The sequence below is a fragment of the Leptosomus discolor genome, chromosome 17, assembly GCF_034619465.1.
Source record: "Leptosomus discolor isolate bLepDis1 chromosome 17, bLepDis1.hap2, whole genome shotgun sequence".
NCBI classification, from domain to species: domain Eukaryota; kingdom Metazoa; phylum Chordata; class Aves; order Leptosomiformes; family Leptosomidae; genus Leptosomus; species Leptosomus discolor.
In genome coordinates, this window is record NC_141407.1 from 10,767,408 (window position 1) to 10,786,234 (window position 18,827).

Genomic DNA, 18,827 nt, shown 5'->3' on the forward strand with positions numbered 1-18,827 from the left:
TGCCTGCTCTGTGAGTTTTCACTGCATTTTAAGCAAGAGACATCTTGAGGTTTGTGCTTACCCAAATACTTATGCTTGCAAAAGCAAAGCCCATAAACATTTGTTTAAGGCTGCCCTGACATACAGAGTATTTAAACTTTTCACTGCTGCTGCTTGTGAGACATATCAAAATGTACGTATTTTTTCCAAGATTTTATTCCCTGCACCCTTCTCTATGATTTGATGTGCCAGTTAAAAACTGATAGTCTCTGAGGCTATGATGGAGATAGGTGATTCGTGGTAGAAATATGGCACTGCTGACCTCATGCAAAGGAACAGCTGATGTTACAGTAAGAAGATGCTGGATATTTATTTGTCGGTATAGGGGAGAAATATATTTGTTAGTGAAATGGAACTTGCTGCAGAGTGCATAAAGGTGAATTATTTGTCAGAAGAGTGAAGGAGGTTTATGCAATATAGTATTATTGAGCCGGGCTATTAGCAGAGTGAATTGCTATTGTGACATGCCATTAAATTGTTTTTAGTGTCCACAAAGGTATCATTCTGGAGCAGGCTTGGTTAGTAACAAAGTTATATATTTACTGGACAGCAGCAGATCTCAGAGTAAAAATAGTCTATCTGACCATAAAGTAAAATAAGAGAGAGGAGGGTCCTGTGCTGGAAAATTTGACCTTTTGCACCACTTCCAAGCACTACTGAAGTAACCATGAGCAATTTTCTCCAACATGCGCAACCTGCAAAACGAGGACTTTGGTCCTGTGGCATTACGTGCAGAAAGGAGTGCCAGTGAAATAGCCTGTGAGCAGACAAGGGCTCAGAGCAACGCAGAGGATCGGCTTCGCCTTGCTGCTGGCTGCCACTTTGTTTATATGCATGATGCCTTCCAGCATTTACGTATGGCATCTAAACTTCACGACCCTTGTCACACCATCTTATGACGATGCCTCCAGTCCCGTCCAGTCTTCTCTCTGTTTTACGCAGGAGGATTGGGAGTTCCTGTGGATTTCTCCAAATCTCAGGCAAGGCTTTGTTTGAGCCCAGGAGGGCTGCGGGGGCTCCTCTTACTGACAGTCAGCGTTGCTGTCTGAATCAGCTTGGAGTCACCCGAGCCTTCTTCTTCCCTTGGTCATTTTAGGACCAGAGTTCATATACTATGTCTTTTGGATGTTGCAAAAGATGTTAATAATCTTTCCTGTGTCCTCACACAAAAGCAGGTTACAAGCAGATGAAATTGCTAGTAGAGAATGAGGTTAGAGATAGCACAGGCACAGACAGAAACATTAGGACTGATTATGACATTCTATCTTTAACTTTGGAGAGTTAAATTTCCAAATGTAATGTATGTATGTACATGCAAAATACATGTAATGTACACACAAAAATATAGCATTACAGCATTCGATCAAATGCCTTGAATTTAATCATATTTATATTCCGATTGGAAAGTGAAGAAAACTTTGCCAGGATTAACGCATTAATTTAACAATGCAAAAAGAAAGAAAGAACTCTTAACTTGAGACTTGTTTAGGAAAAAAAAAAAGAGAATTAAGTATATGTATATATGTATATATAGTTATACATATTAGATTAAATGTTTTAGAACATAAATCAGTGAAAGAAAAGTAATAAATAATGCATGGTGAAAATGTGATAATGTTTATTAAGAAGCAACAGCCTTGTCATCTTCATTTTCCTCTTCAGTGATTCTCCCCTCAAAGGGTTCACTCATTTGGGACTCCCTGCAATTTAGCCTGAGGCCACTCTCTCTAATTCTTGGTTGGAAATATACCTGCTTTGCAAAAATAAGTTAAAAGCAGAACCACTGTGCACACTGAAGGTCTCCCCATTAAGCTCCTTAAAGGCCAGATAGTGAATTTTATGCTCTTGTTGCTGTGGAAATCTGGAGACAGGCAATAGCAATCCAGAGAGAGAAGGGGAAGGAGAAGGGGAAGAAAATGTGTGAGAGAGGAGACCTGAGCCAAGGCTGCTGGGCTTGAAACCTCTTCCTTCCACTTACTGCTCTTCTGGCCTGAGACATGACATATTCCTCACTACACCTTTCTTTCCTGACCTGTAGAAAAAGCTTTCTGAACCTATATCAATGAGCACAGCCTGTGCTGTGCCAAACAGCCCTTCCTGGCTGGTGGAGCTCAGTTTATCACCACCGAAAAGCCTGCTCCTCCACAGGTGGGAACTGGCTCTGCTGGAGCTACCTGAAGCCTGAGGATTTGCATTACTTGAGAAGTGAAGGTCTGGGAAACAGCACAGAAATGCAGAATATTATCATTCGTTAAAGCATTGTTTGTAATCAGGCACCTTTGCCCTTCTTCGTTCTTTGTCTAATCTTTTGTCACTAGCCAGAATAATGAGGAAATTTAGACTACTTTAGTACTGATAATTTGCAGTAGCTAAAACAATATGTTGACGTTAGTATGCTGTGACATATAAGCTGCTTAATTAGAGTTGCCATTTAATCTGTTTCTGTTCATTCATTTGTACTTGACTAATATAGGAAGGAAAGTATACCCACCTAGGTTTAACAAACACGAGTGAATCTTCATAGTGTGGAAACTAGAATGTAATGATGATGTGTGCACAGAGCAGGCTCTAAATTTGTACCTTCAATCACGTATGTGAATGCAAAGAGAGATCCACCACTGAACGTATGTTATTGTGCACAGGTGTAGGTTTCATTTCTAAATGTCTCCCACAGTGGATAACATTAGCTTGCCAGTATATCTATGCTTTTATTATTTACTGAAGCTTTCCATGGGACATAATTTTAAATTATCCTTCCATCCTTCTATCCTGGTTTATTAGAGTCTATGGGATTTTACTCATCAGCCCAGCAAGGCATTAGCAAAAATAAAAAATATTCATGGTGCTCGTTGTGGCGTAAATAGACCAAGAAGATACATTTAGATATGGACTTTAGATAGAGGGTAGACATATGTTACAGAAGTAAAACACAACCAGTAAGAGCTCTTTATACTACAGAGTAATGTAAAGAAGCCCTGAGAGGGTGAAATTACATTTACACTCCCTCTAAGGCCCTTTTGTTGCCCACGCAGAATTCACATCTCTTTTTCTTAATAAATGAGATAACATTCATAGTAAAACTTACTTTACTTTCTACTTTACTTGATATATACGATAAGGGAAACGTTCAAAGCCTAGAGTAATGGAAGAGCTGAGTGAAACACATGTATGTACAGACATCTGTGCACCTGCTCTGCTCCCCAAGTCATTAATGCAACTGCTTCTCTGCAAAACAACAGTGCTAGCTGTTGGTGATGAAGTGAGAGTCAAAAGTAAGCAAGTTTTTTCTTGAGCGTATATGTGAAGCTAGAGAAGGATTAATATTGTTGTGCTACAGAAGAAGGAGCAGAAGTACATCAGAAAAAGAGAAGGCAGCACAGAAGCAATTTTCAAGATGGAATTCTGATTGCAGCCTTGGGATCTGGGGTGGGGAGAACATCCATGCATCTGTCTTGGACACAAACTTTGTCCATTCCCAGTGAAGCAACCCAGTGAGTGGCCCTGCTTCTGACATTTTTACTCGGGAAAGATAATATGTAATTGTCTTTACTTCTGGTTTTCAGTAAATGACAGAAGCAGAAGTACCTAAAGTGCTACAGGAGATCATGTTCTCAGCCTAATCAGAAGTGGGAGTGCTTGAAATCTCCAACTACTAATTTTAGCCCACCTTGCAATATCAGGGAGATAGTTTAGATGAGTACATGTGAACTCCAGCCCTAGAATTTTTGAAGTTTCATCTACAACAAACGACAAAAGGCATCTCAGAAACGCAGGAGAAGATGGTCTGATATTCATCACCCCACCACTAAAACCTTCCAAGGCCAGAAAACGCAGATAGCATAAGAGGAAAACTCAGAGTGAGAAATACAAGATAAAGAATAGTGCAGTATTCTTCAAATGATAGATTCATTTTTCAGCATAGCTAAAATTGCTATAACTTCAGTTTCATGAGTCAGCAAGTCTGGTAACATTAATATATAGTAAAAAAAAAAAAAAGTACAGTAACGTCTGGTTTTTTTATTCAAGTAAGCTAAATTTGAATATAAAACCAGACCTGTTTTTCATAATTAGAAATTTGGTTCACCTACCATGAACCAGGTGTGTGTTTAAATGAAAAGATCTGAACCCCACAGGGATTAAGGGCACCTTTACACCACCATAATAGTTAAAGAGTGCTTAAAATGATAAAACCTATATTTACTCAATTTAAAACTCCTTGATAATAACAATACAGTACAAAGCATGAATGCAAATCAATATAAAAATCTCTTTCTATACTTGAGATAAAGTTACTGTTAAAGCTTACTTTCTTTCCATATTTATGCAAATATCCTTAGCTAAAAATGGTGTCAATTTTATTCCATTAAAAAGGTCAAGAAAGAAAAAGAAAGCTTCATTTTATTTTCCATTCAGAACTCATTGCCTGAGATCTTGGTGAAATAAATGAAGTTGTTTTCTTAATTATTGATATGAAAATTGTTGAATCCGTACCTAAAACAAAGGATTAAGATCTGCAGTTTACAGAAGAATCTGTAACAGGAAATTTCTCTTCCATTATGTATATTAGCATCCACAGCTGGGTCAGCAGATGGATGTGTGCTTAGAAGCTTGTAGGCGTTTTTCCCCATAAAACATTTGTTGAACAAAAAAATGTTTAAAGCCGGGTGGGCCTTACTGGAACAGATCAAAATAGACACTCTTCCTTATTGCTTTTTAAAATACAGCTTTACCTATGCATCCTGCATTCAGCCAACAGCTACCACAGGCAAGTACAGCTCCAATACATCTTGCCATTCCTAAGCCTAGTAGCCTTTAAAGATGTTCTTGAAATCCTTTGGTTTGCATCACTAATACAAATGGACCTTTCCCTGCAGTGGAGTTTTCCTTGCATAAGGATTTAGGATTGCTACTTAAAGTGAAAACTTTCCCTGCTGCAAAAGGGTAGTTATTGGTTTCTAATCTTGCTGATAGAAGTCAATCAATAAGTTCAAACTTCTGTAGCTGTGGTAAACTAAGGTAGTCAGACTTTATGTGACACTTGTCCACAAGCAAGCCAAAACATGTCTATCACTACACACCATCCTATCTAATGTAGCATGTGGAATTATGTAAAAATGCAAGTCTACTCTATTCTGTCAAGATGCGGTGCCCCCAGACTGACAGAGAAAAGTCCATGCAACTACTGTAGTCTCACTGGGGCTGTCTAATAGTCTTATACACCATGTAAGACCAAAATGATTGTTTTCAGAAGAAACCATGAGTCCGTAATTGGGGAGTTCACTTTCATCCTCATACAGGTCAGGCGGCTTGTCTGATTAAACAGCTGGATGCTCCTTAGAGGTGCCTGGCTTTGGAGAAGTTGACAGCATAATTATCAGGGATGAGCAAACAGGTTTTGCCTAATTTTGAACCTACTCAAATGACCTAATTTTGAAATTTAGCCTTGAATTTACAACTTACTGAATTTACAGTGGCTGTGTAATTACACTGTAATTATGCATTTCCATGCTTGCCATAACATCACAAGGATTAATTAGATTGGGTGGAATTTCTATCCTGACTTGCACTGACTAGTAGTTAAATACATTGATCCTATTGGTTGATTCAGTGTTAATGAAAGTACTGGAAACCAGCCCATCTGAATGTAGCCTGAGTTACAGAGAATAATATAGATGAAAAAATGACTCACTGGATATAGCTTATAGCATTTGCCCATTATTTATTTCAGGTATTTGTAGCTGTTGTTGTTTTAATGAAAGGCTCAGTTCTGAACCGTTTGTACACAGGTTATTTACTTCCTTGGTTTGCATTAGATTTCCAGTATTGGGAGGAAATTGGGCTAGAGTGTGAGTGTTCATGTAATTGCTGAATGCTCTGAAATGTATTTGTCTTTACTGTGTTTTACTGGAAAAGTTAGTTTGTCTTTTTATGAGTTAATTCTGTTGTAGAAGTACTGTCTATTAAATACAAGTTATTAACAATTACTGTTTATGGACAAACTCATTTGAAAAGCTGCATGTTTAAAGGTTTTAACTGCAATATTCCTTTTGAATGAGTTTTTTAACTGACTAGTAACTTGTTAGTATGTGCTACTACTCATTAATAGAATGTCTTTCTCCTAATGTGCACTTTGGTTATGTTCATTCGATTTCTTCTGCAGACAAAAGTCTCAGAAAGAGATGTATTTCTACAGCACCAATAGCGTGTAAAAACATCCATTATAGAAAAAAATGTAACTACATTATAGTTTAAGTGCCAATGTGCTATAGACCCAAAGAAATAATTCTTATTGGTAGAAATAGTTTTTTTATGTCCCAGTAATCATTTTGGTCCTTGTGCTACAGAGGGTCACAGCAAGGGGAAGATTCCCATCTTGGTAGAAAAGAGAGCAATCTAAAAGACTTTTTTTTTCTTTTCCATCAGCAAACAGATTTGTTGACAGTAAGGCTCAAAAATGTGTCATTTCTGACCAAGATGTCATCAGGAAAATTGTGTCAGCTTCTGGTCACAAGCACACAGAAAGGAAGGGGAGGGGGGCATAGAGAAGCCAGAAATGTGATGGAGGTGCAGTCATCAGGAATGTAATAGGATCAACATCAAGTCCATGTTCTGAATTCAGAAGAACAGGAATTCACACTCAGGTATCCCACATCCCTAGTGAATTCCCTAACTATTGGGCTATTGAGCCCATCCATGGTCTCAAATTGTGGAATTTCTGCACTTTGTATACACGATCAGACATTTATCAAATGAGAAAATATAACAGTAAGCCCTTGGATTAATGTCTGTGTATGTCATAGGTTGGCCCTATTAGAGGCATAGTTTTGCACACGCGTGTTTCTGTGTGTAAACAGAAAAACACAGCTCATACTGAAGGTCACAGACACAGCTGGGTTCTCAGCAAGCACAAATCCTCTGAACGAGGGGTTCCCATGTACCATGAGGCAAGTGTAAACTCCATCAAACTTACACAGGAGACTAAGCTCCACTTTTTCCACAGCAGAGAAGGGGACCATCTGAGTGCCTTATTCTCTAAAATGGGCTGAATGTTGAGAAGAGCCACTGCCTCCACTTTCAAAGAAGGAGGAGTTGTGGTGAGAAGTGGGCCACCTCCTTTGCTATGTGTGGCCCTCTGTGAAGCTTGCTACCAAGGTTGCAAGGGATCTATTTGTTGATGGCGTAAACGGTAGCTCTGGGGAACCAGAGCCACCTACGATCCTCCAGTGGTTATTACAGACCTTTTCCTCCTTCCTTGGAAAGGCTGAGAGCTGAGGTCCTGCCCCCACAGTCCATGCCATTGCTCAGGTGGGGACAGTAAGAGAAATCTAGTCCTTCAACCCCATTTTTCAATATAGAAGCTCATAATCACTTGCAAGTTCTTTTCCATATGAAAATTACTATTTCACCTGCAGGGCACTGCACATCTACCTGGTATAACCCACACAACTTCCACTGCCCCACAGCAGCATCGGGAACTTGCACAGGACTTGCCCATTCTCTTTGTTACTCAGAGCTTCGTGCAATTTGGAGGACAGGGCTCATGATGATGTCTTCGCTGGTCCACCAGTGAGCACTCAGGGTCCATGTGCAGCTGGTGTGTTTACAGCAACACAGGGTGGGACGTTCTCTGAAAACCTCTCTACTGTACCATAGGCCTTCGGACATGGCAAACTGAAACTCTGTATTGCACGCTTCTCTTTCACTGCTGAATGAAAGAAGCCTGAGGGATCATTAGTATCCTTCCATCACTTCCTCATTAGTTCTTAGATAGTGTTTTAATGACAGCTTGAGAGGCTCAGCATCCTGCCCTCTTACTATTTATGATCCCCACAGTGCTAATGTGCACTTAATGAGAAATTCTTGTCTTGCTTGTAAATCCTGTAGCCGGCATTCAATTTATTGACAGATGTTTGCTTGGGCCTCTTTAAAATTACTTCATAAATCTTCCAGGATAAAAGGCCTCAAGTTTGGTTATTAAGACAGGCCCTTGTTGACAGTTTCATATTTAACTGTTTGGAACTGGACTGTCAGGGCTGTAATGGAGTGCATGGCGGAGGGTTTGCATTCTTCGGGCTCATTTACCATGTTTTCTACACCTATCAGGTTTTTTCTTTTTGAAGTGTGTTGACTGTCCCTTATAATCCCTTTAGTTAACTTCTCTGTGACCTCTTTGTGCACCGCACTTACTCATTTAGCATATCAGCGTGTCAGCTGTGATGAAGTGTTTATGCTGATATGAGCTGAGGGCTGAGCAAGCGCTACATGCCAGAACCTACTGGGTGTAATGCTGATACGAACTGAGGGCTGAGCTAGCACTTCGTGCTGGAGCCTACTGGACATTTCATAGAAAGCCAGAAGTTTGCCGCCTCTTTCTTCCACCCTCACATTTTATTATTTTCTCCTGCTAAGTCTGGGCCATGTCTTGTAAAACCTGGCAGAGGGCTGTTCCCAGCAGGTCAGGGCAACTGGGATTTGGAAAGAAATCCCCGTGGCCCTTGAAACACATCCTGAAATGATTTCTTTTGCAATGTGATCTCCAGCACTCCGAGTGCTGTAATCACATCTGTAGGTATCGCTGCAGTGTGTCTCTAATCCCTCAAACCTGCTTTAAGCTAAGGAGATGTTGGTGCATCTGTGTAGCAGTTTGCCACAGGTTACTCCGAGGAACAAGGACTAGGCGATAGTTTTCCACTTGTGACTGTTCAAAATCTCACAAACCTTTAAAAATTGTGCCATTGAGTAACGTATATTAGAGAGGTCTGGCCCAAATGCTGTAGCATTTAGTGTGCAATGACAGCATTTTAGGCCATTATTTTAGAAGAGAGACTTTTTTTGTCCTCATACTGAACAGAAAAGATTAAAAATTTAGTGAACTGCTAGAAGACTGGGATAATTCAAATAGCTATTAAATCCATGACATCAGCCGAATTCACTCCACTTAAGTCCGTCAAAAAACATTCAGATCAGACATTGGACGGTAATGAGCATCTCAGCTAAAAATAAAATGTTTGGGCTTTTTTTTGCTTACTTGGTGGTGCCATGTTATATTACATTGCTTGAGTACTGTCACATCACATCGTGTTACTCATGCGGGATCCTCTGCTGACGTGACATAATGCTTTTTATACTTACAAAATATTTTTGATCAGATACTTGCCATCCAATTGCTTTTGTTTCGCTATTAGGTTAATAAAATTCATAAATACATGTATTCATTCGACTGAACAAGGAGCTGAGGTAGTTAGCTATCTACAATTGGAACATAAGGAGACTGGGCTTTACCAAGCTTAAAAAGGCTACTAAGGTCCAGCTAGTGTTCACCTGATGAACTCACTGTGGTACGAACGATCCCATTAAGATCCTTGCTTAGATGAACAGAACAAGTCTGTGTTCTTTTTCCTGAACAGGAGCCAGAAAAGCTTCTCTGATAGAAGTCAGACCCCACAGTATGTTTCTGCATTCTCATCTTGCAATTAAGATGAATTTAAAACCATATTAAGCAGGAAGGCCTCAAGGAAAGGATACCAAAGGCAGGAGGTCCGGAGATAAGGCATTAAAGAGAAAGGGAGGGGGGGGAAAAAACCAACTAAAGTTATTTTTTAGCAATTTTGCTAGTACATTGAACATCAGTGAATGCTAAAAGGCCCGGCAGGCACTGACTAGATTGTGAATACAGCCAACATAAGAGGTTAGATGCTGCTTCAAATTTAAAACAGCACTATTTGTGTGAGTTGCTCTGTCCTCCTGAGACATCTAGGAGGAACAGAAATGTAAGATCCTAATGCCAGCAGTTCTGTATGGGCATTTATGCATTCTGTAAGTGAATGAAAACAGGATGACACTGAGATAAGGAGGAGCCTGAAAGCCCATGCAGCTGCCACCATCATCTTCAGTCTGATGAAACTTGGAGTTATGACCATCATAATCCACAGCAGCTAAAAGTACTGAGATTGAAGGGGAAGGAAGAGGAGAGAAGCACAATTATTTGGGATAAAGAGGTCTGGGAACAACAGAAGGAGCAACCAGGCACCCCACGTTCACGCCGTTTGTCATCTATTTTGATAGCTAATGTCACATACTGGCAGGTGTAATGGATGACAGCAAACACATTTCACTAAATGTCTTTGTCCCAACATGCTGCAAGGGACATGTGAAGAAATGACTATTTTGCAAAATTTTGATGTATGTGAAGTCTCCTTATTAATAGCTTGCTACTGCTCCCAGCTGGATTCAGTGGTATAATCCCTGTTGGGCTGGAGAGGAACAGGATTGCACCCTGAAGGATTTGTGCTTAGCTGTTACTTCAAGAACAGATTTGCCAAAGAAATGCTCAGAGGAGAGAACAGAGTGTTCCAGCACACACAGGTAGAAGCTGGTATTTCAAACTGAGCACACTGGGCAATCTTTGCTCATGATTCATCAGTCAAAACACGTCAATTTTATCCCAGAACAGCTAAAAAAAAATCTGCAACTACTTGACAAGTACATTTTTGGTGCAGGTCCCAGTTCTTTCCCAGTTGGCCCATTGGCTTGTCTGTCAGCATCTCTAGCACATTGTGGAAGATTAACCCTGCAGCATGTTCAGTTTTCTGTTGTCCTGTTTTTCTTGAGTGACTCCATTACTTGAGATTCTCAAAGGTAAAAAGAGCAATCTGGCACCAAATTCTCACTGAAAGTCAATGGCAAGTGGGCATCTAAATTTCCCAAGTGCTTCTAAAAAATCTCTTCACAACCAGAATTGCCTTTTGATTTTGTTTCACATTGTTTTAAGGCTCCACCTGATCATGTTTCTTGCTTGGTTTGGTGAATTTTACTGCTGGCTCAGGATCTCTGTTTGGTTTTTGATCTCTCCAGAATGTAATATTTTTTAATTGTCATTATAAATTTTAGACTTTTGCTACATGGGGTTATAATTCTGCCTCAACAGATTCACAGTTTTGATCAAAGCTTAAAATATACTTGGCTAGATCTATCCTGATGCGACAATATTGACATTACAGAATGTTTTTTTCTTGGCATTATCCTAGTTATTCTTTTTTTTCTAATGTACAGTGTTCTGTTCTAGTACGTTTTCAGGATATTCTTCAGTGCTTGCAGGAACCCCTTGTTAAATTTACAGAACTGTTATGTATTCCCTCCTGAAGGATATTTTAATTTTCTCTCCTAATGGAGAAGGATAGCAGCGGAAATTCTACTTGTAAGTTATCTTTCTTAGTGAAAAACTGCATCTGTTTCAAACTGAGAAGTGACTGTGGAAGCCAGAAAGTCACACTCAGCTGTATCCTCAGGAAACAGAATAAGAAAAGAAACTTTGCCCCAGGTGCTCCCATTCAGTCTAAGTCCAAGTTTCACTATGAAGTCATGTTTCTTCTCCTGAACTGAAGTGAGCAGACTGCGGAGTGTGGCTGGACTGAAGTATGAACAATAGATGGACCCGTGTAGAGTGTCAGTTTGGACACTCTGAATGTCCTGCAGTTTACTGTCATTCGAATCTGGGGTTCCAGTTCATTTGTTGTCATGGTATAAAATGGATTTGAGGTTAACTGATTGCAGGTTAAGATCGAAGGGCGCACAAGCTGGCACTAGCCTTTGTCACTGTTGGTTTGCTGAGAGGTTGCATCGTTGGTGCTAAAAGTGTTTGGACCTGCACTGTACAGGCATGTTCTCTCCTCCATCTCACCTTTTATCTGGGGGCTTGTGTTGCTGCTCCATTTGTCATGGCAGAGAGAGATAAAAACATGTTTTCAAACGAAGACAGAGCTTGATCTTTATTTAAATTTGACAGTGACCTATTGGGCCCCCAGCATACACTTCCCTTCATTTCCTTTGATTGGAATAGCACATATCTGTTGGCCAAGTAGATTCACTACATCGCATCTTAAATTGCTACTCTTTGGTATGATCGTTTCTTCTCCTATATCCTTAGAAGAGTTGCATTTCAAATCATAGGTGGACTTGATAGGTTGAGCTGCCTGATGGTTACTACCTTTCTGCTTTCCATAAGAATCCTATTCTTAATTTATAGAAAGACAAAAATCTGTCCATGCAATGAAAATTTTCCTTGATCTATGTGGGCTACCATTGATGGATGATGAAAGGCTTGATATTAATGCCTCGAATATGTATAATCCTGAGCTGTCCATGTTCTAGGGTTAGAAATTATTCAGTTCATTTTATACATTTCATCACATTGACTTAATATAGAGCATGAAACCATACTGGAGCACTTATAGTAGCCTAGATAGTGTTGGAAAATCTGAGGAATTTGCTCCAAAGTTCTCCCTAGGCTATTGCTGCTGATAATCAGCATCTAAAATGTGATGAAATTTCTTTTGTTAACTTTGCCTGCATACTTAGTTGTATTTCACGTCACTTTGGACTCCTGATTAGTTTTTTGTACACACAACTGTACGCATCAAATTCAATAAATGTGCAGGAAAGGCAGCATTATCACCCAGCTCCTTTTGAAAATGCAGCCTCAAGGGATATATTTTCATTGCAGCATGTGGAGATTTTGTCACATGACATTCGTTAATCTTTTCAGAAACCCTACAGCTGAATCACGGGGAGCGCTCTATAAATGTATCCCTGCATTTCCAGCACGGGCAGAAAGACAAGCCAAAATTTTTCTTTGGGTCTAATTTTGCTACCTTTATTCCATGGAGCTGTGTTTACCCGTGAGAGATGATTTTGTAAATAAGGACAAGTTCTGTGACTAAGGGCGGAAGAATGGTTCATTTGCTTTATCTGTGTCTCAGGAGACGATGGCATTGTGTTTGCTCTGTAACAAAATCCGGAAAAGGCTTTGTAATATAGTCACACAGAAGGGGAGCGTCCAAGGGTTGGCTGTGGAGAGCAAGAATGGATTTTACACTCACAGTAGTGGTAGCAAGTTATTTGTAAAAATGTCCCCACTTAGGGATTAGAAATGACTGTCATTCTGTCTGTGTGCACAGTCCTGCTTTCTTTACTCCATGTGCAAGCCCAGGGAGACTGGCCTTTCTCGTGACTGCTAAATATTCTTTAATTACTCATTGACCACTTGGGCTCCCTTTTCCTCTCCAGCTGCTCTGTAAGACAAGAGTGGCAGGACTTAATTCTCTTATCAAGAAGGGCATCGTAGGGTAGAAAGTTCTGCACAGTTTTTGTCAGAGCTCTGAGCTTATTGTCTGCCTGCTTGGCAGTGAAAAAGTGGCTGCATGTCTCAGGCAGCCTAAGTGATTTGCCTGCAAAAAAAATTCCTTGTGAAAACATGAGTGATTTTAAAAGAAGCTTAAGAAAGACCTGCCTGACAGAAAATGGGTTCAGAATTAAATTTCCCCATTTCTCAAGCATTCTTAAAGGCAGGATTTTGGTTCAGTTCCATCACTGAGAGAAATTAAATCAAATGTAATTGTGGATATGTCTAATCCAAACTCCGAACACAGCTCGTGCAAAGTTGTCCAAGCTGATTTCCCAGGCCAGCCGGGTGCCAGGGCAGCTGCCGGCGTGGCTCTGGAGCCCAGGCAGCCATCTGAAGCCGGTGCTGCTGGAGGTAGATTGCTAGTGTGACATTAGTGCAGGTATGTCTGAAGAGTTGCAATTGCACCTTCGGGTTGCTGTTTAGACATACTTTGAGTCTTAAATTGCAAAGCCATTGAGACAGCAGCAGTCCTTAGTCTTTAAACTGCAGCTTGCTACTTAAAAACTACTAGTTCCCCTGTGCCTGCCTCCCTTCCTCCTCCAGGCAAGGCCCCCTGGAACAGCCTCATGACAATGTCCTGGTCAGCTCTTTTCTGTTTAAAAAAAAAAACCCAACCAAAAAACCAACAAACTTGATTTCCTGTTCTGGTGAGCCATATATCACTGACGCTCCCATCTGTGCCGTTTGTCTGTGACAGAATGACAGGTGTCATTTATCATTGGAGCTTGAGGAAGCTGTGGGAAGAGGGATTGAAATTTTTTCTGGAAGCAGTCAGTGTCTACAGACTGCCAGATCATTAAAAAGGGGGCTTTCCAAAGAAAGCTGTGTGTAATGTGATTGCACTTACTGTCAATGACAGGCTGAGAGAAAGAAGAAACATCAAAAAAAGAGAGAGAGAGGGGAAAGGACTGAAAGGGAGAAAGGGAGAGAAATGAAGTTTCTGCCAGGGGCATTTAAAGCTACAGCACAACAAATGCAGGAATCTTTTTTTGGTTTGGTTTCAATATCTGCATACTAAGTAAGGCCTTTGGAGATTTTAGCTCAGCTTGGAGTGCCAATAAGGAAACCAAAACAGGAAACTCCTTTAGCAGCACTTATTCGCATCACATATTATTTAGGGCACTGTAACAGAGTTTGTACTTCAAGGAGCGTGTCTTAAAGCACAATGACTTAAGACTGGAATAGGAGCTCGCAGAGACAGGAAAACCTATTTGGTCTGCAGCTGAAGCTCCTAATAAATCAAAGGGCAGAACTAAGACCAGATACAGGGCCCTTTTTCAAAAAAAAAAAGAGACATTTACAACGTCCTGTTTGCATAAGGACATTCAGGAAAAGCAGCATAATATCTTTATTTCAGCACCACCTAGGTAGGCACCGTTTGGGGATTTGAATCTTTTGGGGGGAGAGCTGAATCCTTTTTTCTTATTATGGTAAAGAATGCTTCTCATGCTGCCTATTACAGCAAATTGTCCTCCTACTTGAGGTACACAAAACCAAAAATAAGACTGTGTGTTTATTGGGACAAAAAAATGCAAGAGATATAAAACAAATGTTTTAACAACAAAAAGAAACTGAGATAGAGAAAATAGTGTTTCTTTTTCTCTATTGTTTTTTGGTTTTGTGGTCTCCGTAGGTTAGCTGTGAATGCTTATACCACACACACTACTTAGCATGCTTCTTTCCACAGGAACTATATCATACAGCCAAGTTACAATTTGCATAACGCAGAGAGGCTGGGGATTGCAAGGATATTGCGCAGAACTTGGTCACATGTGTTAAAGCGTAGTGCTGGCTAGCCTGGAATAAGTCATTCCAGTCCTTACTTCTGTGAGAACCTATGGCTGTACAAAATCCCAATGTGAGGCTCAGTGAGCTTCAAAACTGAGGGACAACTAAGTAGACAAATCTGGCTGTATTAATAATCAAGGGATTCAATGTCAAATGTGTGAGGGTGGTGTGAATCTGGTATAGTGAGATGACCCAGGGCATGAACTTTCTCCTCTGGGCTCTCTTTAGACTGATGGCTTTTCCTGCAGGCCTTTGGGAAAGACAATACAGAAAAAAAAAACAGATAGCAGAATTTTCACAATCCCTTTCACAGGGTTTGTAAGGAAAGGGGGAAATCATCTCCCACTCTTCTGCTATCAAGCGTGTCCATGTAGACAAGGAGAATCCAGTTCTGCTGGATAAAAGCAGGATCCGTATTATAATTGAAGTCCTCCAGGGAATGCCTGCTCAGTTCCCAGCTGTACCATAGGATCTGTGAGTGACCTTTGGAATGTCATCTGGTTTCTCCATGTTTTCAGTTTCTGCTCTTTAATATCTCATATTCAGATTTTGAGCTCTTTAAGGTAGGAGCGATCTTGTAACACCTTGAATGCATCATATCTTGCATAGGATGTCATGCTCTTAGCTTATATTTCTTCCTGCATCTGCGATACAAAGACTGTAATTGCTGTGGTTATGAAAAATTACTGCTCTGCCTTATGCTTAACAGTTTAATTAATTTATAGCAGTTGCATGTATTTACATAGGTATGTATTGATTTATACCAACACATGTTTTCCTCTATGGAGAGCTTCCCCTGAAATCAGTGAGAGCAGAACAATCAAATAGAGACCTAGTGACTTAACATGTGTAAGTGATAATACTGTACAATTGGATAATAAAGTTGTTACGTATGTTCCCGGGTAAGTTTGCCATTATATCATTCTTATCATCACCAAACTCAGTATCATTCTTTTCTGGCGTTGGAATTGCATAGCATGTATGCATGTGGATATACATATGTCTGTGTATACATACACACACACATATAAACATATTTACACAGCAGATTCTAAAACATTTTTACTAGGTTAAGACAAATAATTTTTGCCTGACATTTTGTTGTTGAAATGTTGCACTGTAGTTATACGTGCTTTCCTATGTGAAGGAGATTGGGTCAAAAATGCTTTAAATGTCATATCACTGGTGCAAAACAGATATCCCTGTTTTCAGCAGCTACATGAAGGAAGCAGAATATAAAATCAGGCCTCAAAGTCATGTATATGGTTCTGTTGACATTTCTTTCTGTGGGGTGACAGAGGCTGTCCCTGTCATTCTAGGCAGACTACACCTGTACTACTTCTGTAACACTCAGGTTTGTCTGTGGTTGAAAGCTTACCTGGAAACATTTCCTGTGGGTCCATTGGCAGATAAGAAAAACGGATGACACGCCATAGACACACATGTCTCAGGGGAAACTACAGGTGGCAACAGATATCAGCTTCGTATTTTAGGATATTTGCAGTAAAGTTTGTATCCAAGACTTTCAGTTCAAAAAAAAGAGTTAAATTATTGCTCGTGTGGTTTTGCTTTGAAAAAGGAATTGCTGTTCACAGAGATAAGATTTTGCCTTCTAGCCAAGTGGTTATAATAGTGAGATCTGGTTAAATACCTCATTTCAGCACAGCTATTTTTTAAGACTAAACACTGTAGTCTTTAGTCAGCCAATCCTACTGCTAGTTTTACTTATTCAAGGAACAGTTAGGGATCACAAAATGTAGACCAATGTGCACAGCAAAGGCTTCATTATGCTAATGGGGAATTAAACAAGACAAAGGTATAATTTACTCTTGGGAAAAGTGGGGAGATAGAGACTGAAATGAAAAGGGAATTCAACCCCAGATTGAAGTTTGTGGGGCTGGAACCACTCTGCCTCAGTCAGCCTCGGCAGCTCACCAGCCACCCTCACCAGACGGTGTCACAGCCAAAGCCTGGCTCAGCTCCAGCCTCTTTCACAAACCCTCGGGAAGTCCATACTAGTGTGCAAATGCCTTTCGGAAAGGTGCAGTGGGGAAATGTGGTTAGGGAGATACTATTTGTATAGGCTGGCTTGCGAGTCAAACATATGTTTCTGAACCACTGTGGCCCATGTAGCAGCTTGATCAGAGATATTTTCATGTCTCATAACCTGATTGGCTTTTAAAATCCATTGCTTTTATTGAATTTTCTATGTAGAAAAATATGTCTCTGCAATCATCCTGCTGGTGGTACCTGGAGGTTTATTTAGGCTGTCAGCAGTTACCCCCAGTTACAGACTTCTTAAATAAAATGTGTGCCCAACATTGCCTGAACAAACCTGTGTCTAATATTTATACAGCCTTAAAAATAGTTGGAACACAATCCTGCAGGTAAATATCCCATGTTTGGAACTGCATATTTTTCTGTTTGGCTAGTAATACGTTGGTGTTACAAGGATGTTTGTTTCATAGCAGATTTCTCAAGAATTACACAAACTTAGGCAATAGAAATCTTACTTTATTGGTAAGGTTCTGGACTACTTGTATCAATAAAATTACCAATTTTTTAAAAATCAGTGAAATTTGGGATCTGTAATATAAGAAGTTGCATCCAAATGAGCTACATGCACATATATGCAGTGTTTTGATCTGGTGCTGAATGCCGTTTTCCGAGGCTGGTTCTTCAAAATTAGGAGGAATTCTACTATAATGTGTGATAGTCTTCTGGCTTTTGGTCTTTATTAAATTTCTGTCAACTAGGGAAAATGATTTAAACTGTAAAAGTGTAAGAGGGGAATCCATCAGTATGTGCGTTTTTTTCTCCAGAGATTAAATAAAAGTTTGTGCATGTATTTACATTTTTTCTTCCGTAGTGTATACTGTACAGTTATATTTGGAATTGGTCTTCAGAAAAGCTACAGAGGAGTTAATGAGAATAGGATGTTTGTACAGTTCTGTAAATATTTTTTATATTTCTGGGAGCAGCAATCATATATCTTGATTCTTTCTTTCTAAGTGAGCCGACTCATTTGGACTCACATTTAGGTTAAACCTTTGGCAAGTGTTCAAGGAGCAGGGAAACCAGCTGAGGATCTGGTCCAGTGGGCGAGATCCAAGAAAGCTCTTAGATGCCGAATATGCAGCTGACATGGATTTTAGGAGCCTGAGCCCAAGAGTGAGGGAGAAGAGGGAGAGTTGTGCTGCTGTGCATGCCCAGAGCTACCAGCAGCTGAAGCTTTAGCCAGTATGTCCTTCCTAAGCCCATATAGGGCTCATATATGGGCCTCACTGTGTTCCCCAAGAACAAGACATATTCACCCATGGCACAGCTAATGCACAGGGAAATCAGAGTTCAGCATAAAGCCAGTTTGTATCTTGGATATTTAGGAAACTCTCTTTCCAAGACACTCCCCGTCTCTGAGAGAGACCATCTGAGATGATATTTCTCTCTCATTCACTCTCTCATTCTCTCTTTTTGCTTAAACTCTGTAGGGCAGATATAAAGGTCAAGTCAATTGATTTGTCTGGGTAGCAGGGCACTCTCAGTGGAGATGCAATTCACAGTTTCATAAAGTCTGTTGGTATTGGCTTGACTCAAGGTTTCTGAGGAGAATCTACAGTTAGGGAGACTTCCATCATTGTTTAGAGCCTCTCTGTTATTTGTCTTGAAATGATTATATTTCAAGTTCCTTGCTAAAACAAGTTAGAAATGCTGATAGGTATATTGGGAAAAAAAGACACTAAATATATAATCCATGTTCCCTCTCTATATAACTATGAAATGCATCTTGTTCGCTTTTATCTTTGTCACAAAGTGATTG

The 18,827-nt window shown here is 40.0% G+C and overlaps 1 protein-coding gene across 1 annotated transcript in view; it reads left to right on the forward strand.

The window, feature by feature from the left end:
* The first annotated feature begins 725 nt into the window (after positions 1-725).
* TSHZ2 (teashirt zinc finger homeobox 2) overlaps positions 726-18,827 on the forward strand; it is a 63,595-nt gene continuing 45,493 nt past the window's right edge. Inside the window, exon 1 of the mRNA XM_086474955.1 lies at positions 726-894. Coding sequence (XP_086331081.1) covers positions 726-894 — 169 coding nt within the window. The remainder of the gene's footprint in view (positions 895-18,827) is intronic.